Genomic DNA, 27630 nt, shown 5'->3' on the forward strand with positions numbered 1-27630 from the left:
TAGGCAAGAAGTCGAATTAAAAGATAAAACCATAACAGAAATCACAACAATCTTGGAAGCAAAACACACAAGATTAGAGTCTGCAGAAGGCACAGAATAGGAAGTGGTTGCCCTGATAAAAGAAAACAAAATGGGGACGCCTGGGTGGCTCAGTGGGTTAAGCCTCTGCCTTTGGTGCAGGTCATGATCTCTGGGTCCTGGAATTTAGCCCCGCATCGGGCTCTCTGCTCAGCCTGGAGCCTGCTTCCTTCTCTCTCTCGCCTGCCTCTCTGCCTACTTGTGATCTTTCTGTCAAATAAATAAATAAAATCTTAAAAAAAAAAAAAAAGAAAGAAAAGAAAACAAAATGAAATTAATACAGTTAAAATAGTGGAGAGAATCTGAGTAAGACAACAGCAAACATGCATAATTTGTCCCAACAGAAGAGAACCAAAGCAGTGAAACAAGGGAGAATCATGTTTAAAGACGTAATTCAAGAAAACCTTTGAAAAATGAAAGATGATTTGAATCTACAAATTGACAGGGCACAATGGGCCCCAGGAAAACTTGGCCTAGAAAAGTCATTAGCAGGATATAGTTCTGTGAAATTGCTGGGCTTCAATAGTAAGAAACCCCTGGACATCCTAACAAAAGATCCCTTTACCTGCAAGAGAAGTCAGTGTGGCTTCCAACTTTTCCATGGTAACGTTTAATGCTTAAAGGCCTGGAATGATCCCGCACAAGACTCACATAAGCGAATGTGCTTTATTTATATATATATTTTTTAAATTTTTTGAGAAAACTCCGTATTGTTTATCCCTTTTTTTTTTTTTAAGATTTTATTTATTTGACAGAGAGAGATCACAAGCGGGCAGCGAAGCAGGCAGAGACAGAGAGAGGGGGAAGCAGACTCCCCTCCGAGCAGAGAGCCCGATGCGGGGCTTGATCCCAGGACCCCGGGACCATGACCCTAGCCGAAGGCAGAGGTCCCAACCCAGTGAGCCACCAAGGCGCCCCATGCTTTATATATTTTAATCCAGTCATTCTATCATGTATAAAAGCATTATACAAATTGCCCTGATTCTGAGAAATATATTTTTTTAAGAACACCTGAAGAAACTGGTAGAGAGAAAACTTTATCCAGCTGAGAGAGAAAAGGCAAAAACCATGGCAGAAAGACTGCCTTGAGGTGCAAACATATTTAACTGTGGAACTAGCACTAAATAGTTGTAGAACAAAATAATATGATGGAAACAACGTGTAACACCTAGCAGTGTTATAACTATGAAACAGTAACAGAATAACAATGTAATAATGAGTTAGAAGAGGAAAGAAAAGAAAAGGTAGAAGATGGTGGAGGAATCCATCTTTTTTTTTTTTTTTAATAGACAGAAGTCAGGTTTCATTTCAAAATGAGAAGTCCAGAAGCACGTGGGTGGCTCAAGCAGCTAAATGTTCAGCTCTTGATCTCATCTCGGGTCCTGATCTCAGGGTGGCGAGTTCAAGCCCCATGTTGGGCTCCATACTGGGTGTGGAGCCTACTTTAAATAGTCAAGAGATAGATGTATAGTGTTTTTGTAAAAGAAAATTCTAAGAAAAATATCAAGTAAAATGGGGCAGGGAAGAACTATAAATTTCATCAGATTATCATTACTTGTTATATAGGAAAACAATAGATACTATCCGTAGAAATAGAGAATTAAGTGATCCTTCAAAGTTATAAAGGTAGCTCCTAGAACAAAAACAAACCTTCCATATTAAAAGACACACACACACACACACACACACCCCTCAGACACAGACCATATCATAAAGGATTTGTTCTAAAGAGTAACAAAAAAATCTGATACAACATGTATTAACACAAATATGCCAAAATATTTTTGTATAAATAAGTCTGTCTGCTTTATTCACTTGATAAAAACTGTATCATAAAGCAAAATCCAAATCACTTACTATATGCATAAGATTCTCACAGAACAGAGTTCCTTAGAAGGATTAGACCAAAGGTAGATAAGGATTTGTTGAACTATTTCCCCATAAGGGGGAAAGAAAGTCTTAGACAGAAAGTGTTAAATGAAGTGAAGAAGGGCAGTTTTTCGGTGATGAAGATGCCAGCCACAGATAGGACTATCCATGTATCAGATAACTTACCAATATTTATAAAGCAAAAAGCACCGGAAATACAAGAAGAAACAGAGAAACACATTAATGCTGGGTTTTAATTCTTTCTCAGTTCATAAAAATCAAGTGGTCAAAAATAAGAATATAGAAGGCCTAGGGAAAATAATAAGGGTTTTGGTTTTTTTTAAAGATTTTATTTATTTATTTGACAGAGAGAGATCACAGTAGGCAGAGAGGCAGGCAGAGAGAGAGAGAGAGAGAGAAAGGGAAGCAGGCTCCCCGCTGAGCAGAGAGCCTGATGCGGGACTCGATCCCAGGACCCTGAGATTATGACCCGAGCCGAAGGCAGTGGCTTAACCCACTGAGCCACCCAGGTGCCCCAATAATAAGGGTTTTAATCTATAAATATCTAAAGACAGAATGTATTTTTTTTTTCAAATATCCACAGAGCATTAACTAAAATGTTGATATGTTAAGCCATAGAGAAAATCTCAGATCCAAAACTACAGGCGTTATTTCCTTATCGCAGTATGATAGTGCATAGTCTTGGCTTCTTCTTGACTCTGGGGATAATGGTCACAGATTCAACATTATACTCTTTTCATTCATTCATTCATTTAAATAAAAACAAGATAACTAAAAAGAAAAAGTCTCTTTCTAGAAATCTAAAAATATTTCCTAACATTTTGGTCACAGGAAATTAAAACTGAATTTACAGAAATTATAAATGAAATCTAGAAGGTGATAAAAACCGTATGTCAGGACTAGGGAATACAGCTAAAGCAGTATTCAGAAGAATTTGTAGCTTTAAGTATTATATTAGGAAATAAAAATGAATAAACAAACAAAAGTATTCCGCTTATGAAGTTGGAAAGTAAAAATCTAGAAATAGAAGGAAGGATAAAAGTAAAAGGAGAAATTGATCAATTGGGAAATAGGAAAATAATGAATGGTTATTTGGGGAGTGAAAAATAAGGGTAAGGATGAGGTAGGAAGTACAAGTACCCAAATTAAGAAATAACAGACAAGTAATTACAGAGATCATGAAATGTGGCAGCAGAGAAATAACCGTAGACCATGAAATAGGAAAGCACCAAAAGTCTGTTCTTTTTGATTCAGTGCAAATTAGATGAATGGATGAAACATGATTTTCTGGAATATAAATTACCAAAACGGGCCCCAAAACATATTATTATTTTTACAGGTGTAGCAGAGAAAACTTGGTAATGAGCTACCCGTCCTACACCTCCCCAAACAGCCAACCCCGTTGATTTTATGGAGGAGTTTTACCAAATAAAATATTCCAGCACTATTTCAGCCATTTTAGAACACCAAAGAGAAAGAAAACTTCCAAATTATTTTTATGAATCAGATGTAACACACTGAGACTGAGGATCAGAATATAACCACAGTCAGCTTTCCTTAATCCCCAGCAGTTCCGTTCTAAGAGTCACTGAGAATGCTGAGTAAGAGAATACTGAACCATTGCTCCTGGGGAAATGTGTGTGTGTGTGTGTGTGTGTGTGTGTGTGTGTGTGTGTGTGAGACACACACATAGGTCTTAAATTCTAAAAGCACTTCCTGGTAGTTTCTATTTTCTTTATTTTATAAAAGAGAGAATGAGGTTCTGGAGGGTCAAATGACTTGCCAGGGCTACCCCACTAACAGGTACCAGAGCTGGATTCCAGCTCCATCCATGAGGGCTCAGAGCTGCGGTCACTGTTTGCACTCACTGCCCCTTACTGTATTCCTCTTCTGATCGTTTCTGTCTGAGAGCTGGAGCAAGAGGCAGAGCACACTTTCACTGGTCTGCACCTTACTGCAAAAACACAGCAAGTGTTAATGCTGTCAATTTGGTGGTTACAAATTTTAGCTAGTAGGCAGATGGGCGAACCAGAAATCTGCAAATAGTGAGAATCAATTGTATATAATCTAGATAATAATTAAAAAAACAAAGCTCAGAGACTAATCCCACTTACATATCTTGAACCAAAAATCCTAATTAATATCAAGAGAATCTAGTTGCATATCAGAAATATAATGCACCACGAAAAAGTCATTTTTATGCCAAGAAACTAAAGGAAATTGTTTGGAAATCTAGTAATATACTTGTTTGCTATCTCAGAACTTGACAAGATGCAAAAAAAAAAAAAAAGGTATTTGAAAAAATCTATTATTTCCTTGTAACATATGTAACTTCAAATTAAGAATAGACCAGATGAGCCCATTACATCACTGGAATAAAAGACAAAAATCATATGATTGTCTCAAAAAACACAGAAAAAGCATTTGGTAGAATTCAACAACTCTCCATAGCAGACTGGAAATAGAAGAGAACTTCAGCCTCCTAAAGGGCATCTGCCAAAAATCGCACTGGTGATAAATTGAAAGCTTTCCCCTCATATTAGGAACAAGACAAAGATGTCTGTTCTAGCTACTTCTATTCAACATTATACTAGAGGTCCTAGTCAGGGAAATTAGGCAATAAAATAAAACAAAAGGCCTCCAAATTGGAAAGGAAGAAGTAAAACTGTCTCTGTTTATAATAATATTATCTTCTACATAGAATTCACCAAAAAGAACTATTAGAACTAATAAGTCGGTTTATCAGGGTTGCAGGATACAAGATTGATACACAAAAACTGATTGTATTCGTATGCAGTAGCAATGAGCAGGCCAAAAATGAAATTAAGAAAATAGCTTCATTTTACAATAGCAACTAAAGAATAAGGTACTTAAGAATAAATTGAGCAAAACAAGTCTAAAGCTAAAATCATGTTCATGAATTGGAAGACAGTCTGGTTAAGATGGAGTTGGTGTCCAGATTCAAAATGATTGCTCTCAAAATCCCAGGTGGATGTTTTTGCAGAAATTGACAAGCTGATCCTAAAATTTATATGGAAACTGAAAGGACCCAGAATAGCCAAAGCAGTTTTGAAAAAGAAGAACAAAGTTGAAGGACTCACACTCCCTGATTTCAAAACTTATTCTAAGAGTACAGTAATCGGGACAGTGAGCACTTAGCAGGAAGAGAGATGAAACAGAATTGAGAGTCCAGAAATAAACCCTTACATTTCTGGTCAGTTGATTTTCAACAAAGATACCAAGATAATTAAATGAAGAAAGAATAGTCTGCAACAAATGACCTGGGGACAATTAGATATTCATGAGCAAAACAAGGAAATTGGGCCCCTTCCTCCTACATACACACAGATTAACTCAAAGTGGATCAGAGACTTAAAAGTAACTATGAAACTTCTAAAAAAAAAAAAAAGGGGGGGGGCATGAATAAATTATCATGGCCTTGGGTTAGGCTAAGCCATCCTGTCCTGGATACAACACCCAAAGCTTGTGCTAGAGGAAAAATAGTTATATTGGACCTCTTCAAAATTAGAAAGTTTTGTGCTCCAGGCATATGGTCAAGAAAACAAAAAGACTCCACTTAGAATAGGAGAAAATATTTACAAATCATATTCCTGGTAAGAGATTTGAGTCTGCAATCTACAAAGAACCATAATAACTCAATAATAAAAATAGAGTTCAATTTTTTTAATGAGCATAGAACTTGAAATAGACATTTTTCCAGAGATGATCTACAAATGGGCAAAAAGCTCATGAAAAGATTCTCAACATCATTAGCCTGTCAGGAAAATTCTAATCAAAGCCACAATGAGGTAACACCTCACATCCACTAGCAGGGCTTTAATAAGAAGACATGTAATAAGTGTTGACAAGGGCGTGGAGAAATTGGAACCCTTCTACAATGCTGGGGGGAATGTATAACGGTGCAAACGCTTTCGTAAAGGGTCTGGCAGGCCCTCAGACAGTGAAACGTAGTTATTGTACGATCTTAGCAATTCCACTCCAAAGAAAATACCCAAGAAAAATGAAAATATGTCCCCACAAAAACTGGTACATGAATATTCATGGCAGCATTTTTCATAATAGCCAAAAAGAGGACACAAATCTAATGTCCACTAATGCATGAATGGATAAGTAAAATGTGGCATATTCATGGAATGGAATATTGTTTGGCAATTTTTTAGTGAATTAATAATACAGTAGAGGAGCCTTGAAAACATGCTAAATGAAAGAAATCAGGCACAAGGCACGTATTGTATCATTTCATTAAAACGAAATGTCCAGGATAACCAATCTAAAGAGACAGAAATTAGATTAGGAAGGCGTGAGGGATTTGCAGAGTGACAGCCAGGGATTTGGTGTTTCTTTTTAGGGGCAGTGAAATAGTCTAAAATTGATGCTAGGGATGCATGTATAACTTTGTGAATACAGTCAAAGCCATTGAATTGTATACTGTAAATGGGTGAAGTATATAGTATTTGAATTCTAGCTCAGTAAAACTTAAGAAAATAGATGCATTTTTTTTTTAATATAGCATGCGTACATCTCAGACCAAATGCTAAGACCTTACCCATTAGGGAAACACTAGAACAGTGCTATCTAGTAGATATATATTTCATATAATAATGAAAAGTTCTTCGTGCTGAATCAATACTCTAGCCATTAGCCAAGTGTGTTGAGGAACTGAGAAACGAAATTTTTCATTTTAATTAAGTCAGCACGTGTGTCTGGTGGCATCATGACATTGAAGCATATTCCAAGCCAAAGCGATCTGTTCATACTGTTTAACATTTCTTTGGAGGGGCCAGCAACAGAAACATGAGAAATAAAAAATACCAACAGGTGGGAAGAAGGTGACATTATTTGCAGATTGTGTCATTATATACCTGGAAACCACAAGAGAATAATCTTGAAAAAAAATTTTTAAAGATTTTATTTATTTATTTGACAGACAGAGATCACAAGTAGGCAGAGAAGCAGGCAGAGAGGTTGGGGGGGCAGGCTCCCTGCCGAGCAGAGAGCCCGATGCGGGGCTCGATCCCAGGACCCTGGGATCATGAGGAGAGCCGAAGGCAGAGGCTTTAACCCACTGAGCCACGCAGGCGCCCCAATCTGAAAAATTACTACGAGCAGTAGGAAAACTCAGTAAGTAGCTGGGACTGAATCCGAAATTAAATATAGAGATACCAAAATATTTTTTAAATTTCTCAAATTGAAATCAATAAGGAAGGAAAACCTCAAATGTGCCTTTTTTAAAAGTTCCCTGGCGGTCCTCTTCCACTTCCTTTGTCCATGTACTCCCCACCCCCAAGCTCTCCTGGGATGATGAACTTTTTCTTCCCTCCTTTCTCCCCCAGTACTTGACTGTCAGCTGTTGCATTGCTTCCTGTTTCACTGTCGAGGGGGGCCCCCTGCCCTCCTAGGTACTCTGGCTGGGGTCCTGTTCAATGAACTGACAAAAGACAGACTAACAAGAGAAGAGCAGCCAGATTCACTTAATACAAGTTCTACGTGACGCTAGCACCTTCATAAGGAAATGAAGACCTGAAGAAAGGGTTAAACCTGAGCATTTTTATGCTCGATTTGACTAAGAGTAGGAAGTCATGGAAAAGATATAATAGGACCAAAAGGTCTGAGATAGGGGTAGTGAACCAAGGCGAACTTATAGGAAGGCCTGTTGGTTCAGACGCCTGCCATGTCCCTCCATCTCTGGAGATAAGGATGTTCTTTCCTCCAGGGACAAGGGGTACCGCTTTCACAAGAGACAAGGGGGAGGTCAGGGAGTCCTTCAGCCGCAAACACCCAGTATGCCGGCCTGCATGTTCGGAGGTAGCATGTTCCCAGCTGAGAAAGGAGAGGCGAGCTGAAAAGACCTTCCACATGCTTCCACCCCGCCTCTGCCCGGATGTCGTCCCTGGATGCGGACTTGTCCCCACACAGGTGTGAGGCCCTCTCCCTCGCCTCTCCTGGATTCCCTCACTCCAGCTGTCAGGTCTCTCCTGCCTTCTCCCATGCGGGGAGTGAGGGAGGCTGTTGGAGCCCCACTTTCTCTTCCAGCTGCTGCCCCACCGTTCCTGCTCATCTTCACACCCAGCCTCCCCCACAAGTCTGTGAGCCCGTGGTCTCTGTTCCTCTCCTCCCACTGTCTCTCTTGAACCCACTCCAGTCAGGCTTCGGCCTTGGCCCTGCTCTTGAAAGATTCTGGTTCAAGCCACTGTGGCCCTCCAGGCTGTTCGGTTTAGTGATCCTGTCTCAGTCCTCGTTTTCCTTGGGCTTTCAGCAGTTTTCCTGGCTCTGGGACACGGGTTCTCCCGGATCTCCTCCTACCTCTCCAGCTGATCGTTTGGCTCCTTGACAGGCTCCTCCTCAGCCTTCTGACTTCTTGTTGGCAGGGAACCCAGGACTTGGCTCTGTTTTTCCGTCCGCTCTCATTTCTAAGAACAGTCTTATCCATAGCTTTACATACATCTCTGTGCTGATGGCTCCCAAACGTCTGTCCCTGCTCAGACCTCTCTCCTCAACTCCAGACTTGCATGTACAGCTTCTGACTTGGCCACCTGAGTTTGGATGTCCGGGGGGCGTTTCAGACTCAACAGGTGCAACATCAGCCACCTGACCGTCCCTGCCCTCACGTGTTTCTCCTGGTATCTCCATCTCTGTAATTTGCAGCTTCCTCCCTCAGGAGCTTGGGCTTCTGCCCTCGCACAGTCCTGGTTCTCAAGTCCCACCTTACAGCCTCAGGAAGTCCTATCAGGTTTCCTTTGACAGTATCTATCTAGAATGTAATCACCTCCCACAACCTTTATCCCCACCTGGATTTATTACAGCAGCTCCCTCCCTACTCAGAATCCTTCGCAGTCCAGCTCAGCATGTCTGACACTCCCCTCCTGACCTCCCCCCTCCCAGCTCCCCTCACACACACCTAGCTCAGAGTGCAAGCTTAGAGTCCTTGTCACCTGCCAGGACCGGGTGTTTGACCCCACGTCACCTCTCAGACCGCTCTGCACTGCCGCCCCTGACCTTCCTTCCTCCCTCTCACTCAGACCACACTGCCTTCTTCAAGGTGTATTTGGCTGTCCTGCCTGGTTGGCAGGGTCTTCTGCACATGGCTCACCGCCTCACCTCATCTCTGCAATTGTCCCTTCACGGGTGCGGCCTTCCTCATGCATCTGCAGGACCACAGCACCGCCCCGCCCTAGCCACCCCCTTCTCTGCTTTACTTCTTATACTGGACTTGTTTACTAAGCAAGGAAATGCTTCCCTCTGCTCTAGATTAAAAATCCTGTGAAGACAGATATTTGTGTCCCCTTTTGTTCCCAGCTGAATTTCTCAGCAGGTGAATGCTTGTCACTTGTTGGTCAGTAGCTGTTGAATGAATGAATGAATGAATGAGGAAGATAGAGCAAAAAAGAGACTGATGAGAAACACAGAATGTGATGGGGGCTGGGTTAATAGTTCAGGCAAAAGGCTCTTCCTTCTCTCTAATTGATACTTTTCCTTGAGCTGTCATTTTCCTTTTTAAAATATGCATTATTCTTTCCTCATGGAGACATAAACCTCTCGGGATCAAGGACTGAGGTTTTATACCTTGGTTTCCCCCAGCAAATAAATGTTGAGTGATAAGGAAAGATCATTCTCATTCGGCTAAAAAAGCACTCCTGTCACTCAATTTTTACCAAGTTTGTACAATCCTTTCTTAGACTGGTATTTTCCACTCTTACTGTCATATTGGCTTGATACTACAGAATTTGCTTCTCTTCCCACTGAATGAACGCACCTGCTCAGCAAGGGCTCTTTAGACTAAACAGGGCAAGTCCGCGAAGCGGTGACTTCAGGTGCTCCCGAGGACTTGGAGGTGGCTTCTGTGCGAGCCCCGCGGGTGCCGGTCCACACAGCAGCCATCTAACCTCCCACACCCTGCTTGGCAACTATCACACATCAAGGCATTCATCAATTCCAGGGCAGGAATTGTTCCATTCCAACAGATGGACAGGAATCGAACCAGACCATCAACCATGTATGTGCCATAAATATATTTGCTAAGGGCATGATTCCCAGTGCAAAACTTCAAGAACAGCTGTCTTTATCGTGAGCTACTATTTCTTGGTGAGATGATTTGTTATCTAATTCTGAAACAGATGACATGTATGAAGTTCATCTTTCCCTGGCTTCCCCACTACCAGCGGCCTCGTCATTTTGGGTGCAGTTTCTGTAAACAAAAGTTACTTTCACGAGATTTTTAAAAAACTAACGAGAGGTTTCCTTTGGCAGATTTGGTGTCATTTGTCTAAAAGGGGTTGTTACATTTCGAGTATTTCTAGGGGATTCAGATTAAGTATGAACATTTTTTAATGCTTTTCCTTTGAGTACTTTTGTTAAATTACAATATAAACTACTACTTAAATGGTGTTAGCTATACGGTTCCTTAAAAATACAGTGCTTTCATCTTTCTATTTCTTTCTGTCATTGTCTTCAGAAAAGATCCTTTCATTCTCCCGACATTGCTTTCCCTGTGGAACCGATGCAAATTAAAATATGAAGTATTTGTTCATTTTGCATTCTTCAGAGGGTAGCTTCTCTTGGTGTACATTTTCACTAGCACAATCCGGCAGGCAAAGTATAAATTGCTGTAAAACTGGAAAAGTGTTTGAATGAGTAAAGCAGATGTTCTCTTAGCATGAAGCAGATGTAAAACTTGCAAGTGTCTGTCTAATAAAGTCTAGCATTTGGTTCCATACAGCTGGTGCCAAGATTACCAATTAATCATGTTTGAATGCTTTTTTACTAATTAGGACCCCCTCAGTTCTTTATACATTCTGGGTATATATAAAGAGAGGGGTGGAGCACAAAAGCTTTCTACCTTTGTACTGTGAGCAGTGGGGTTTTTTCTTTTTTTCCGCCCCATCTTTATAAGGTCAGTCTTCTTTTATCCTTAGAACTGTGTTGGCTATGAAGCCCCCTTCATGTAAATGATTGATCTGCCTCTCCAGTTTGATTTGGGGATATAGGTTTGACATTAGAATATTCCATTGAAGACAGCCGTACTCTGAACACATGAAGCAGCTGGGGAGAAGAAAAGGAATGTAATTAGACTTAATGGTTTTTTGTTTTTTGTTTTTCCCTTACTTGCATGAACAAAAGCTAACATTTGCTCAGTTAACATTAATTCACAGCCTCGGTGGCTCCTTGACCAAGTAGGAGTGTGAATATTATAGAAACAAGTGATACCAGTCTAGTTTTCTGTTAAGAAAAGCAATAGAACAGTTTTTCTCAAAAATTAAAGATGAATGTTGATATGACTGCTAAGAATTGCCTTTACTGCTGTGAAAGAGATACAAATCAGTAGCATAGGCAAAAGCTAAGAGAGCGCCATCATTGTATATTGTCCTTTTTATAGAGCAAGTGTGCTAATGAAAGTAAATTTCAGAATCTGACTGGGCCTTTTTTCCATGTTTGCTTTCCCCGAGATGAACCTGTTTTCTGTGGAAGGAAGCTCATTATATAAGATTTGCTACTCTGCCCCTCCCTCCCAGTTTTTTAAAAAAGAGTGAACAAGGGTAAAACATAAGTTTGTTTCTCAAGGTCAGTAATTGGATGTACTCAGGTAACTGAGTACTTCTTCAATGCTTTATTCATGAATCAATTTATAATAGTTTTTCAGACAACAGGAGAAATATTTAAAGGGTAGAAGAGATACATGAAATAATTTCAGGCCTAAAGATAAGTAGCATGAGTGGTTCTTTTCATGAAATGTTTATTACAGTTGAAAAGTCGTCGGAGGTAGGGGAAGAAAACCAAAGGTGTGTTCAAAGAAGCTGATTCGTTAGAACACGCCATGTTTCATGTTTAGCATCCTCCACTGTTAAGGTTGGGTTTGTGGAATCGGGATCTGCTATGGTAGGAAAAACAGAGATGGAAATACGCTTTAGACCATGTGTGCCAGATTCTAGGACCTGACTTCTTAGACACTGGTGTAAAAGGGTCTGTAATGACAAATTACCATTTTCTTTCGTTTATACTATTATGGTGGAGAGAGAGAGATCTAGATATATATGTAAGTATGTGAAATACAGTATCTAAGAATATTAATATGATTTTTCCAGAATGTCTTCCCCATCCCATCCTCACCACCAGTTGCCTCCAGAGTTTGTTAATGATTTAAATTTCACATTTTATAAAAGCATCTTACAACCAAATTGACTAATAGCTGTCACTTTCAATTTTCAGTTCTTCTAAAATTGAATACTCATTTAAAAGCAGTTTACTATTGTATCTATTTGCCTACATGAGCATCTTCCCACCAGGGTGACACTTGGCAAACTAAAATTCACATGTAAAAGGTCTGCCCCTTTTTATTCAGGCTTATATTCTGAGAATAAATAGGAAGTTATTAATATTATATAATATTGTTAGCTTTTAGGTAGGTGTCTAATGAAATTATAGTTCTTTTCATTTGGGAGGTTTTTTTATACTGTGCCTATTTTGATTCTCCCTAGTATTCCATAAGATTGGTCGTTTGTTTTTTAAGTTTTAATTTGTGTGAAATAAAAGAAAAATGGTAACTGTGACACGTCAGTGTAAATGGAACTAGTTATCTCTATTTTGTAAAATGGTTTGTTAATGGAAAGTTTTAAACATTCACAAAAGTAGAAAGACTCATATAATAAACTCCTGTAACTCCCACCCAGCTTCAACATTTACCAGTCTTCTATTGTTTTGGTTTGCCAAGATTTCTTAAGACTATATTTTGAAAGGTGTATTTTTTTTCCTTTTAAGTTGTAGTTTTGGATCCTGTTTCTGCCATAACAATAGATATTTAAACAAAAAACAAAAAACTAGGTCATGTAAACCCAGTAGACCTAACTTTATTTCAGGAAGTGGAGCGAGAAATCTCATTCAGAACAGAATGTGGGCTGTATTACTCCTACTACAAGCAAATGCTACAGGCTCCAACCCTCATGCAAGGTAATTACAACTAATAGCTTTACGGGGATCTCCTCCTTCCTTTGCAGTATTTCAGCCAAACCTACTTGTGCACTAAAGCATTTTATAAATGCTTTCTAGAACTTGTGTGCTTTTTTTTTTTTTTTAAACTTAAACTCGTGTACTTTTTCCCTGCTCAAGTAACCAGTGTTTGGCTCTGGAAGGAGTTCTGTAATACCTAACATAACTCTCCTCTGCTCAGCTCTACTCCGTCCCAAAACTCATCTGTTTGCAATTTCTTGGTTTTGCTCCTGGGTTTTTTTTTTCCCATAGTCGTTTTGGAAGAGGTCTTTGCAAGTGAAAGGAGTATTGTCTAAAAACAGGAGGCATTTTGGTGAGAAGACAAGAAGTACAGGGGTCCTTCTTGTCCCTGGTGTCCCCATTCGGTCCTTTATTTTGCAATTACCATTTTTCTACATTTTCGCTGTTGGTGAGTGGTTTACAGCTCAGCCACTATTACTCATTGAAGCCCCAGAAGGGAACTCTCCTACTCACCGTGTCCTTTGCTGGGCTTTGCTTGGATTTGGATACATTTTTGGCAAGAATCCTTCATGGGTGATGTATGAAATGTTGGTTGTCTTTCTTTTTGCGCCCGAAGTATCAGTCAGTTGGTTCCTGTGTAGATAGCCAGGTTCCCCCATAATAAGGTTATTACCCATCAGCCTTTCACTTAATGGTTTTAGCAGCCATTGATGCTTATTGCCTATATCTGTCATTTCAGTAGTTACAAATGTGACCTTCTGCATTCCCCTTGTGTTTGTTAGCTGGAACTCTGTTATTTAAGAAGCCTTTTTCTCATCAACTGTTTGATGACCCTGAGGTCCAGTTTATACAACAAAGGCAGGTTAGGTGTTGATTTTCTTTCCCTATGCAGTTGATCCTTGTTATTCATGGAGTCCATATTTGCAAATTCACTTACTCGAACCTCTTTGTAACCCCAGAATCCGCACTTATGGGGCTCTGGCAGGCATTCACGGGCATGTGCAGAGCAGCGAGAACACTTAGTCACCTGGCTTGCATGTTCCCAGCCGAGGTGGAATGAGGTGATGACTGCTGTCTCCTTTCAGCTCTCCTTCTGCAGTGTCCTTTTCACAGTCTACTTAGGGCCATGCTTTTTGCATTTTTCTGGGGTTTTTTTGGTGATTCTGTGGTTTGAAATGGCCCCTGGCATAGTGCTAACGTGCTGTCTGGAGTTCCCAAGTACAGCAGCAGGCCGTGAAGAGGGCATACAGAGAAAACATGCATGTTAGATAAGCTCTGTTCAGGCATGCATTAGTGTTATTGGCATGTGTTCAGTGTTAATGAATCGCTCATATATATTGAAGAAGGTGTCTTTAAACAGAAACACATAAATCAAGGCCATGTGTTGATCAGTTGATGAAAATGCATGACCAGAGGCTCATAAGAACATAACCCTGCTAATTCAGTGTTCACTGCAACTTTATGGAACATAACTACTGAGAACAGTGAGTCCGTGAGTTCTCAAAATTGTGATTTGCTTCTTTAGCATCCTCTAAAGCAGTGGGTCTTACTGAGGAACAGTTGTCTCTCTCGGGGACACCCGAAACATCGAGATGCGTTGTGGGTCATCCCAGCTGGGGTGGGTTGGGGACGATTGTGCTACTGGAATGGGGAGGGATGTTGCTAACCATCCTACAATGTCTCAGCAACAAGGAATTATCAAGCCTCAAATGTCAAAATACAAGTAGTGTTAAAGTTGAGAAACACTGCTCTTAAAGATGAGAAATCTCATTCGGGTATTTTCTTTCGAATTATCACCATTATTATCTCAGTGCTTCATCTGTTTCATTTCCTCTAAGTTGTTTGTTAAGATCTTCCTTCTAGAAAATTTCAGACATATAAAAGGGTAGAGAATTCTCTGGACATTTTCATATGTCTCTCACCAGCTTCCACAGTTTACCAACTTATAACCTATCCTGTCCCCTCTCTATACCCCGTTTTCAAACCGAATGATTTTGGAGAAACTCCCAAGACAGCATATTTCTGCATTTGTAGACATACCATTTATGTAAAGGATGGCAACCCCTTTTCTAAATATAACCACATTGCTATTATCACATTTAAAGCACAATTAGGAGATCTCTTACTGTCAAATATCTAGTCAGTGTTCCTCATTTTTATGATTGTCTTCCAGAGTTTTAATATAGTTTTTGAGATTCAGATAAAGTCCAAGCATTGCAATCATTTGCTCTGTCTCTCTCTCTTTTTTTTTTAGATTTTATTTTTAAGTAATTTCTACACCCACATGGGGCTCGAACTCCCAACTCCAAGATCAAGAGTTGCTTGCTGTACTGACTGAGCCAGCCAAAGCCCTCTCTCTGTTTCTTTTAATCTATAGATTTTCTTCTATCTTCTTTTCTTGTAATTTTTTTGTTGAAAACGCAATTCATTTGTCCGACAGAGGTGGGGGCACTTGACGGGTACGATCTCTTGTAGGGTCGAGACTGGTCTGTTAATAAGTTCTCAGTTAGCCTTGCACCTAATGGGTTAGCACCATCGGTGAGCATTACCTGAATCTGTTAATTCCATAAGGACTATAAAATAGAGGATGTTGTCAGACTTCTTAATTTTCTTCCAAGCTGGTAGGTGAGAAATGGTATCTCAGCATAGTTCTAATTTGCACTTTCTGTAGGCGCAAGGTTGAGCATCTTTTCATAAGTATTGGGACTGTATGCATGTTCTCTTCTGTGAACCATCTCTTCGAACATTCTGTGAATCAATTAGCTTGGTTACAGCAGCAAATAACCTCAGCGTAGCCACGAAACTCTATAACAACAGGTTTATTTCTTACTTTTATTATCCCGCCCCTATTTGGAACCTGCTGTTGTCATGACAAAGGTAAATAGCCACATTGCTGGTGGAGACACGTGTCATCTTTTCTGAAAAGATGTCACATCCTCTCACATGGCATTGGTCAGAGCAAGTCAATGGCCAAACCCATAGGCTGCTTATAGTCCCCAAAGAAGTACTACAGGTCTCATGGCAGGAAGGGCAGAGTGAGGGTATAAAATCCTCCTGGCCTAAATTTCTGTAAAAGAACGTATGGGGTTTTTTTGCTGTTATTGTCCTCACACAAGTTATAGTTTACCTGTATTCATGTAAACATGTGAATGTCCCTCTAATATACAGCAAGCTGCTTGAGGGTGGGAGGGTGGTTTTTGTTTGCTATCACATCCCCAACACCTAGCACATTCTCTGGCACACACACACACTAAAGAATCTAGGAAAAGTCTTGAGTAATTTATAATTTATGATTGTAATTCTTTTTTCCTGATCTTTCAAATACCAACCTTAGGTTTTCATGGCTTAATATATGATAACAAAACTGAGTCTATGAGGACAATTAACCTTCTTCAACGAATGAATATTTACCAAGAAGTTTTTCTCAGTATTTTATATAGAGTCCTACCAATACAGGTATGTTGTGTTCTGTGACATTGAATTGTTGATACCACACAAAAGTCAAAATCTGCTGTTTTAAGTTGCGACTTTCACATATGTTATTCTGATTTTCCACTGGCATGGTAGGAAAGCAACAAAAATCCTAATTTTCTCCAGATATGGTATGAACTTTGCTCTTCATATATGTTTTTATAAGATTTTTTTTTTTACATATAGATGCACGCTGGCTAATAATCATGCATGCAGTCTAGAAGCTGATATATATTTTCATTGAGAAGCATGTAATCACTTGTCCCTTATCTTTAAATTAAAAAATTGGAAATTAGCCAATCACAGTGACCACTTCATGTGGACACAGTTAGATGTGTAGCTTGTCTAAAGAATGAAGCCAGAGTCCTCCAGGCCTTCCTTCCCTCTCCCACTCTGCTAGTGAGAAGAAAGGCCGCCAGCACACTTTTGCCCAGAAAGGACTGATGTAGGCTTAGTGCTTGTAATTAATATCCAGTTGCTGAATATTAAATTTCCACTCTCATAATTTTTGGTTTTGTTTTGTTTGTTTGTTTGTTTGTTTGGGTAAGTAGGCCCCACATCCAAGGTGGGGCTTTAACTCTCGACCCTGGGTTAAGAGTCACACCTTCTTAGTGACTGAGCCAGCCAGCTGTCATATTTTTTAAGTGACAATGAAAATCTAATGAGGGTTCCATAACAAATATTTTTTATTGTTCCTTTTTCCAGAAATATTTAGAGCCAGTTTATTTTTATATTTACACCTTGTTTGGACTGCAGGCAATCTATGTCACGGCCCTGTACACAACCAGCTGGCTCCTTAGTGGGACGTGGCTGTCGGGGCTTCTAGCAGCATTCTGGTACGTCACCAATAGGTAAGTTGCAATCAGTATCCCTTCTCCCTTCCTAAGATGGAAGTGAAAACAAAAGGTACTTGATTTCCAGGTCAGAGGAAGTTACTCAGCCACACTGGTTTGTATGGGAGTATTTTCTCTTTGGTTTCCCTAGTGGTGTTTACTTGTCTTATCTAGCAAGGTAGAAAGTCCTACTTAGATATATATTTCCAGCTGAGGAAGAGAACATTAAATGACAGGTCAAGAGAATCATCGTGATAAGTCTAGTTCTATTACCAGTTGGATGTGTGATCATTATTTCTCTGGCCACCTACCTCCTCTCTTAAAGACGTTTAATAGTATCTTTACTATCAATCTTGATAGGGTTTTAGTGGCTTATAACTAGCAAAGCATTAAGCACTGTACAAATGTAAGCAAGTTCTTATATTATTTAGTTAATATCTGTTATTCTAGATACCAGAGCATGAAAGCATTTTTTATTTTTGTTTTTTTTTTAAGATTTTTAAAAAATTTATTTATTTGACAGATAGAGATCACAAGAAGGCAGAGAGGCAGGCAGAGAGAGAGAAGGGGGAAGCAGGCTCCCTGCCCAGCAGAGAACCTGACTCCGGGCTTGATCCCAGGACCCTGAGACCACGACCTGAGCCAGAGGTAGAGGCCTCAACCCACTGAGCCACCCAGGCGCCCCATGAAAGCATTTTTTAAAAAGATTTTATTGATTTATTTGAGAGAGAGAGAGAGCACAAGAGGGGGAAGGGCAGAGGGAGGAGAAACAGGCTGCCCACTGAACAAAGAGCTCAACACAGGGCTTGAACCCAGAACCCTGGGATTGTGACCTGAGCCAAAGGCAGATGTTTAACCAACTGAACCACCCAGACACCCGAAGTAGCATTTTTTAAAAAAAACATAGTCAAGATACACAAGTTATTGCTTGACCTGCAGTAGCAACACCAGTATTCAGTAGGAGTCTTCAAACTTCAGCACCAAGTTCTAATATTGATTTTATTTTATAATCCTAAGCAAATTACTTCTTTTTATAACCTTATTGAGTGCTTATTTTATGTTAACCACTTTACAAAATGCTTTATCTATATTCTTTTAACCATCCTACAGGACAGATACTATGATCATTTTAGAGATGATAAATTTTTTTTAATACAAGATTTTATTTATTTATTTGAGAGAAAGCAAATGTAAACAGCAGGGAGGGGCAAGGGGAAAGGGAGAAACAGACTCCTCGCTGAGCAGGGATCCCGCTGAGGGGCTCCATCCCAGGACCCAGAGATCATGACCTGAGCTTAACCCACTGAGCCACCCAGGTGCTCCAGAGAGATGAGGAAATTAAAGCTTAATAGGTTAAGTTGTGTATGTGTATATGTGTATGTATATACACATGTATATATATACGTGTATATACACATATATACATACACACACATACGTTATACACACACATACGTTATACACACACACACACGCTCCAGATTATTCTCCATCAGAATTCAAACACAGCTTGAAAACACTGTTATGCTACCTCTTAACATTTTAACGTAGTATTCTTGCTAAGGGTAATTGAAAGTCAAATTTGTTGTTCTATCAGGAGGAGAGAGAAGACATTTGCTGTATGCCTAGTCCGTGCAGGGATGCTTCTTGGTTCTGGGTGTACAAAGGTGGAAACTTAGCTATACTTACCATCTGGTGGTTCACATTCCAGAGGGACAAGAAGCTTTTACAAATTATTCCCACTGACAAATTTAAGATTCAGATTTAAACACCAAAGAAATAGAGGGAGAATGAGACACGCCGCCAAATTTGCACTAACGAACTTCGAGGGAAATAAAAGTTCAAAGCAGTGAGGCATGAGTGTATATTTCTGGGTTTTGGCGTCACCCTGCCATGGCTTGGAGCCCAGTTCTACCCCTTAGCTAGCTGTGTTCCTGTGAACGGTGTTCTTAAATTTTCTTAGTGCCACTTGACGGTACAGGGACGCTGACGGTAAGGACAAATCATAACAGCTGAGAAGTAACAACCAGAATCGTAAGTGTTTAATGCCCTACGTCTTTCACTCTAGGAAATCTTTTTAGGTAATTACAGTAAAAATTATTCCTGTGGCCATTTGTGTTTTCTCTGTGCAGAATAGATACCACAAGAGTCGAGTTTACCATCCCGCTGAGGGAGAATTGGGCTCTGCCATTCTTTGCAATTCAGATAGCGGCAATCACGTATTTTCTGCGACCAAACTTACAGCCTCTCTCTGAGGTAAGTTTTTATGGTACTTTATATATTTTTTTAATTTCTCCAGTTTTGTTGAAGAAGCTTCAGAGAATGTGATGTGCGTGGTGTCCCGTCGCATGTGAGTCATTCTTACTCCATGACCAGTTTTTTAAACTTGAGTTAAATGAAGTTTTCCTTTTCTGAGCTCTTTCCTACTTTGCAAAGAAAATGTTTTCATTTTGATGTTAAAAACGTACTCTACATTACCTGTCCTCAAATAGTTGCAGTGAAGCCACACACAATTTCTGCAGAACTGTCAGAATCCTTAAGCCACGGCCCTGGAGATGTGACTTGGCGCATCCTCAGCTCCCAGGTGCTGCAGAGTAGACACACCTTACGTGCATATTTATGTGCCCGGTGTCACCTTAGGATAGTTAGAGCTTCAATAACAAATGCAGGGGTTTTCAGAGCAGCAGTTCATAGTCTCTCTGTTTGGTTTGTAGAGATATTAGCTGCCCTTGAGGGAACTTGTCTGCAGGGCTCTTTACGACTAGAGACATGGAAATTACATGAAGGTTTTCTTTTTACAGAGGCTGACACTTCTTGCCATTTTCATATCAACTTTTCTCTTTAGTCTGACATGGCAATTTAATCAATTTATGATGCTGATGCAGGCATTAGTGCTGTTCACGCTGGACTCCTTGGACATGCTGCCAGCCATGAAGGTAAGCCGCGCCCTTTTCTCTTGTTCAAGGCAGCGCTCTTTAGCGGTTTCCGTCACACGGTGGGGCAGGGGGTTCAGAATGTGCACGTGCTTAACAGTCAGGTCGAAGCTGCTTCTGAGTTACAGTGTACATACACTGGGGTCAATTGAAGTGGAGTAACCTGTGCAGCCTAGTTTGGCCATCTTAACTTTTATTCTGTTTATTCTACATTAAAAGATGGGTTTATCTTAAACAGAAATGTCTTAGATCAGTTGTCCTTTACAGAGCTGTCTTAAATTTTAAAATACAAGCTAGCTCTTGTAAAATGTCTTACTGTGTACTGCCTTTGTCCTTCAAGGAAATCAATGGGTATAGAACACCTTTCTTTGGTACTTCATAAAATTTTCATAATAACATCTATCAGGCTTGAGATGGGAATCCCTATTGCTTGTCCAGAGGCCACACATGGGACGGTGCCATTTTAAGGAAGCTGTTGTTTGTCTCACAGTGTGTGACACCCGTGTGTGCTGCTGTCACTTTATGGCAAGGTGTTTCTCATGTGAGGAAATGTTTTTTAATGTATTGTGGATGTTTTAAAAGTTCTTCATCGTTACTATTCTAAAGTAACAGTAACTTAAGTATTTCCCAATATCATAAAATATTATTTCTAATTCTAAGGGGGCAAGATAGTGTAATATTGAAGAGTTGCATACATTTATTCCTTGTCAAAATTGATGCAGCAAGGGCGCCTGGGTGACTCAGTGGGTTAAAGCCTCTGCCTTTGGCTCAGGTCATGATCCCAGGGTCCTGGGATCGAGCCCCGCATCGGGCTCTCTGCTCAGCAGGGAGCCTTCTTCCCTGCCTCTCTCTCTGCCTGCCTCTCTGCCTACTTGTGATCTCTATCTGTCAAATAAATAAATAAAAATCTTTATTAAAAAAAGAGAGAGAGATGCAGCAATCTTTAGAGACTGGCTGAGTCTGAATTAGGAAACAGGAAAGACTGACAGCAAGTATTCCTTGTCCCTCTTCCCAGGGACTGGAGAGGCATGACAGAGACTCGCCACCTGTAGGAGATGTCGTGTGTGTGCTATGATGGGAAGTAAACATTTGGGCAGCTAACAGTTAAAGGTCTATATGTCTAGAGAGGTTAATCTGTAGTAATAAGAAGCACTAGAAGTCAAAGAAGGTTCTTTGTAGGCTAGAAAGGTTTCACAAAGGTGGGAGACTTGAGCTGGGCCACAAATGAGAAGAGTAGAATTTGGATGGTGTGTTGGGGGAGGATATGACGGTAAAATACAGGGAGGAAAGCAAGTAGATAGAGCAGAGGAAAGAGTGTGTGTGTGTGTGTGTGTGTGTGTGTGTGTGTGTGTGAGAGTCAGTCATATATATAATACTAAATAATGGTAACAGAGCTCTGGGTGCCTCAGAAATCCTCATGCACAAATGAAGTGGAGTCTGTTCATACTGGCTTTTCCTGTTTTGTAACCCTTTGGACTTTGGTCATGGTGACGTGTAAGCTGCGTTTCTCCACGGCCTGCTCTCCTGAGCCAGTTGGTCTCCCTTTCTCTCTTTGTATGTAATAGCGCATTTCCCCCCTTTCTAGCAAGCACTTTCAAAGGAACTCTGTATGTTGTCACATAAAAAAATAAATATGTTGTGCCATTTTGAAAACAACTGTATAAAGTTTTTCTGCAGTGTAATTTCACAGAAAAGCCTAGAAATGTGTTTTCCCTTTCACTGACACTCTCATCTCTAGAAATTTAGCCTAAGGAAGTAATCAAACAGGTTTATTTTAGTTTTTAGTTCATTTACTGTAATAAAAAAAAGCTGGCTGGAAACAACCTTAGTCAGTAGCAGTGGAGTATTGTTAAGTAAATATGGTACAGCAGTATAACAGTATCATGTGACCATTATTTTCCCCCTCTCTTTTTTAAAATAAAATACATATGAGGCACTTGGGTGGCTCTGTCGGTTAAGTGGCCAACTCTTGATTTCGGCTCAGGCCATGATCTCAGGGTCGTGGGATCATGCCTTGCACTGGGCTCTGCCCTCAGCATGGAGTCTGTTTATCCTTCTCCCTCTGCTTCTTCCCTGCTTGTGCTCTCTCTCTACCTCTCAAATAAATAAATACAATCTTTTAAAAAAATAAAAATAAAACACATACAGAAAAAGTGAGAAAGGTTTCCGAGAAGATAGACATCAAAATATTAGCAATCACCTGACCATGATTGATGAGCTTGATGTTCTAAGTTCCTGTTGTCCTTCAACTCTTTTGACTTTTTCATGGATTACTTTTACCGTTTTCTTTTAAAATAGAAAACAATAAAAGATACTGTTTTGGCACACACACCACAAACCTAAAGAAGAGTACAGGTAATTTACATCATATTTAGTTCTTTACTTCGTTAAACTTTCATAGTTGAAACTATGTTGATGTTAGTGGTAGTAGCTGTAGGTATCAGAATTGGAGGAGGAGTGGCACAGTAATGAAAGAATCCTGAGTTGTACAACCAAGCTGCCACTACTGAGTATGAAAATAGCTAGGTCTTTAAAGTGATGTAACTTCTTGGGGCCTTTGTTCTCTTCATAAGCTGGAATCACTGACCTCTGATCACGTCAGATGGGAAAGTCAGAATAGTTGGTATAGAGAAAGGTAATGCATATTCAGAGTCCAATGTGCTGACAAGAAGCTGTATCCTCTTTGGTACATTTCATCTTTTCCTGGAGAATGGAAAATCTCTTACCATCAAAAGCTCAGGTTTCACTCAGGAATGTGTCTAGGCCATTTAAATATAGAGAGAATAGTAGATGGTAGAAGTCATATACTTTGGCTCCATTAAAGAATATGAAGGCTAATGAAGTTTTATTAACCTGTTGTGAAAACAGCAAGACACATAAGAGGAAATTTTAGAGTACCCCATTTGGTTCCAGACCAGATGGAGGGAATGCACTTGTCCTTGTTCCTCCCACTTAGTGCAACTAAAAGCCCTGGACAGTGTATATAAAACGCACAGAAGATGATTTGGGGTGGGGAAGGAATGAAAATAGGCTGCTTAGAGCCCTGGCAGCTACAGGAAGGATGCGGCAGCGAGGCCCTAGGATTTTCTTTCTGCCTCAAATATCCCAGAGTAGGTGCTGGAAAAGTCAGCAACCAGGAGACACCAATGAAGTCAGGCAGAAGCCCCATGAAAAGCCAAAAGGATCGGGAAAAGGGAGGCAGTGTTTCTCTAGCAAGAAAGGAAACGTTTGGTCATAACTGCAGTATTTCAGCCAAACAGCACAGAAAGAGCTGCAGCTTCACTCCCACGTCCATCAGCAAAAGGCCGGCAGGGAAGCCACACTTCCACCCTCACCAGCTGCAGCAGGCCACTCGCTTTCTGCCAGGGCTGTGTCCGAAGGCTGCCTTCTCCCAGAAGCATCAGTGCAGGCCGCATGGAGAACCTTCAGCCCTCATCCAGGGGTCGTGAGATATCCCCTCCCCTTCGGGACAGGGTGGTGTCAGAAGAGATCAACGGGGACCCGGGCTTTTAACCACCATTCAGAAGTAACAAGCCTCCCTCTCTCCCTCCCCCCCCCACACACACAGTGTCAGTGAAGGCCATGGGAAGTGCAGTTTAATGAGGCGTTCCTTCCCTTCTCAGCCAGAGCCTAGTAGGGAGCCTGAACTTTCCCTGTGTCCCGGCAATGGAACCCCCTTCTCCCCTGTCTCCCAAAAGTCAATGGAGGCCAAGAGAAAAACCTAGACATCTAACCCCATCTGGAAATAAGAAAGCAGCATCCTTCTTCCCCCACTGGCATAGCACTAGTGTGGGCTCAGAGGAGACCTGCCGACACAGAGATTTTAAAAGATCCAGAGTCCCATGACAGTACAATGCAATTGAAGATTACTTCTTTTACTAAGAACAAGCAAAATCTCTCTTGAGTGAAAAGAGACAGTCAACAGATGCCAACACCCAACACACACAGAACTTGCATTACCTGAAGAGGTATTTAAAGCAGCCATAACAAATTTTCATCGAGCAATTACAGACACACTTGAAACAAAGGAAAAATAGAAAAATAAGGAGCAAACGGAAATTTTAGAGCTGAAAATCTCTAATAATGACAATTAAAAACCCAGTAGATGGGCTCAGCAGGAGAATGGAGTGGCCAGAAAAAAGAGCCAGTGAACTGGAAGCTAGAACAAGTTAGAAATTACCTCATTTGAACAAGAGAAAATAGCTGGGCGGGGGGTGGGGGGGCGGGGAGGGACAGAGCCTCAGGGACCTGTGGTACTAAACAAAAACTCTAATATATTCTTACAATCAGAATCCCTAAAGGAGAGAAAGAGCATGAGGCTGAAAAATGTATTTGAAAAAGTACTTTTCTGAGGGGTTTGAAGTGGCGGGTGTGTGGCAGGTTGGGGTACCAGGTGGTGGGTATTATGGAGGGCATGGATTGCATGGAGCACTGGGTGTGGTGAAAAAATAATGAATACTGTTTTTCTGAAAATAAATTAATTTTAAAAAATGATTTAAAAAAAAGTACTTTTCAAAGGAATATTTGAAGACGTCCCAGATTTCACAAAAGATAGGAACTTACAGAATCAAGAAGCTGAGCTACTGTCAAACATCAGATCTACCACTGATAATCTAGACTTTCTAATACACAGTACTGCTCAATTTTACATTCTGGCTGTTTACCAACAATGTTTCTTACGAACCTAGGATATCATTAGATTTATAAGAACTATGTGATCTTGTTGTGACTTAACTGTTCTTTTCTCTAGAATTATGCCTACTTGATATAAAAGGAACGGGCAACACCAAGAAAGACCATCCTTCAGAAAGGCAGACAAAAAATTGTTTTATCTTTTTAAGATGTATTCATGAGTGATTTGTTATCCTTAAAGAGGTCCTACAAATCAGTAAGAAAAATATTTACACCCAATAGGAAAGGGAGCAAAAAATAGTTCCTAGAAGGAAAAACATCAAAAAGAATCAAACACTTAGGAATAAACTGAACAAAAGAAGTACTTATGTTTACACTCTAGACTACAAAACACTGAAAGTTTTAAAGACCCACATAAATTGGAAAGATTGCATATTTATGGATTGGAAGACTCACTGTTGTTTAAGATGGCAAATTATGGTAAATTATTGTACAGATTCAACACGCTTCCTCTCAGAATCCCAGGTGAATTTTTTGCAGAACTTGACAAGCTGATCTTAAAATTCACGTGGAAACTCAAGGGACCCAGAATAGCTGAAACAATCATGAAAAAGAGGAATAAAGTTGGAAGACTCACACTTTCCAACTTCAGAACTTACTTCCAAGCTATAGTAATCAAGACAGTGTGATACTAGTAGAAGGATGGACACAAATCAATGGAATAAAATTGAGAGACCAGAAATAAAGCTTCAGAAATAAACAGTCAATTTGATTTTCAGCAAGGGTGCCAAGATAATTATGGAGAAAGAATAATCTTTTCAACAAATGGTGCTGGGATAACTAGATATCTACATGTGAAAGAATGAAGTTGGACTCCTCTCTCTCACCATACACAATAATTAACTCAAAATAGATCAGAGATTTAGTTGTAAGAGCTAAAACTATAAAACATTAATTTTTTAACTATAAAACATTTAGAAGACAGGAATAATTTTTCATGACCTTGGAGTAGACCAATCCTTTTTATAAGGTTCCAGAACCAAAAGCACAAATGACTAAATTAAAAATAAATGAGTTGGACTTCATCAAAATTTAAAACTTTTGTGCTTCAAAATATACCATCAATGTGAAAAGACAACTCACAAAATTGGAGAGAATATTTGCAAATCCTATATCTGATAAGGCAGTTCCAGAATATATAAAGAACTCTTACAACTCTCTCAACAATAAAATATGGGCAGATGATTGGATAGGCATGTCTCCAGAGAACAAATGCAAATGTCCAACAAGCACATGAAAAGATGCTCAGCCTCATTACTCATTAGGGAAACACAAAACCAAAATAAGATACCATTACCTCCCCCCCACACACACCCCCCACCCCGAACTCAGATGGCTAAACTCTAAAAACAACGGCAAAGACAGATGATAACAAATGTTGGCAAGGAGGTGAAGACTTTGGAGCTCTCATATATTGCTGGTGGGACTACAGAATGGCGCAGCCAGTTTGGAAAACAATTTAGCATCTCCTCACGTGTTAAACATAGAGTTACCATGTGATCCAGCAATTCCACTGCCACGTACACACCCACGAAAAATGAAAACATAGCCATGTAAGAATTTGTACATGGATGTTTGTAGCAGCATGATTCATAGTGGCCAGAAAGTGGAACCCGCCCAGTGCCCATCAGCCGGCGGGATGTTGCAGAGATGATGAAGATATCTTAAAATTAGATTCTGGTGATATTTGCACAACTCTGTTAACACTAAAATCATGAATTTAGATAGGTAAATTTTGTGCTATATGAATTATATCTCAATGAATGTATTAAAAAAGAAAAGCAGTGTCTTCACTAACCAGTAATTGTACTTCTAGGAATCTGTCATTTGTTCCTCCCATATTTATCAGGTGACACTGTTTTAGTGGGTGTTGTCGTGGGTGCTAGGGTACAACAAGGAATGAGTTAAGGAGTGACAGTAGTCCCCACCCCACCCTCACCTCATCTGCGGCTCCAGTTCTGTGCAGTCAACCCCGGTGAGCAGCAGATAATCCGCCTTCTGACAGACCGTCGGTAGTAGCCCAACACTGTCACCACGCCTCTCGCACCCACCTCCGTCTCATCACCTGGCTCTTTTACCATGTCCCATCATCACAAGAAGGGTGTCCAGTATAAGAGATATTTTGAGAGAGACCACCTTCACATAAACTTTGTACAGTATATGGCTATAATTGTTCTATTATTGGTTATTGTTGTTAGTCTCTTACCGTGCCTCATTTATAAATGAAACTGTGTCATAGATACGTATGCTGTGTACAGGGCTCAGTACTCTCCATGGTTTCAGACATCCACTGGGGCTCTGGGAACACATCCCTGGCAGATAAGGGTGGATGAGTGTAACCAGATACCATGATCTGAGAATTTTTTTAAAAAGATGTTCGTAACATTAATTTCAACAATAATAAGAAGCTGGAAACAAATGAGCCACTGGCAGACAAATCATGGCATCTGGTAGAATGTTACGTAGCCATTTAAAATTAAGTCTTCACAGAATAGTCCTTGACGTGAGAAAATGATACAATGTAATGTGAAATAAGTAAAATGTTACATGAAATATCACACACCACTATGAAATCAATATTATTTCTGTAGGTAATGGTGTTAGATTTTGATTTTAGAGCCCACCTTTCCATCAATTACTATTTCTTTTTATGTTTTCCTGGATTTTCTAAGTCTCCTACAATAAAGTATTGTATCTTTAGAATCCTAAATTCCAAATTTCTGTTAACACCAACCAAAAGCACTGAACTGTGGCAGGCCAGGCCTTTAGGT

The 27630-nt window shown here is 40.1% G+C and overlaps 1 protein-coding gene across 2 annotated transcripts in view; it reads left to right on the forward strand.

Moving 5' to 3' along the window:
• The window catches only part of DPY19L3 (dpy-19 like C-mannosyltransferase 3), a 69980-nt gene that overhangs the window by 12977 nt on the left and 29373 nt on the right, over nt 1-27630 (forward strand). Inside the window, exons 4-8 of one of the 2 annotated variants that reach the window (XM_082708602.1) lie at nt 12840-12930; nt 16265-16386; nt 17107-17252; nt 19367-19490; nt 20036-20170. In XM_082708602.1, the coding sequence (XP_082564728.1) occupies nt 12840-12930; nt 16265-16386; nt 17107-17252; nt 19367-19490; nt 20036-20170 (618 nt within the window). The remainder of the gene's footprint in view (nt 1-12839; nt 12931-16264; nt 16387-17106; nt 17253-19366; nt 19491-20035; nt 20171-27630) is intronic. The other variant, XM_082708603.1, reaches the window with a different exon arrangement.

Source organism: Mustela nivalis (genome assembly GCF_964662115.1).
Source record: "Mustela nivalis genome assembly, chromosome: 18".
Taxonomy (NCBI): Eukaryota; Metazoa; Chordata; class Mammalia; order Carnivora; family Mustelidae; genus Mustela; species Mustela nivalis.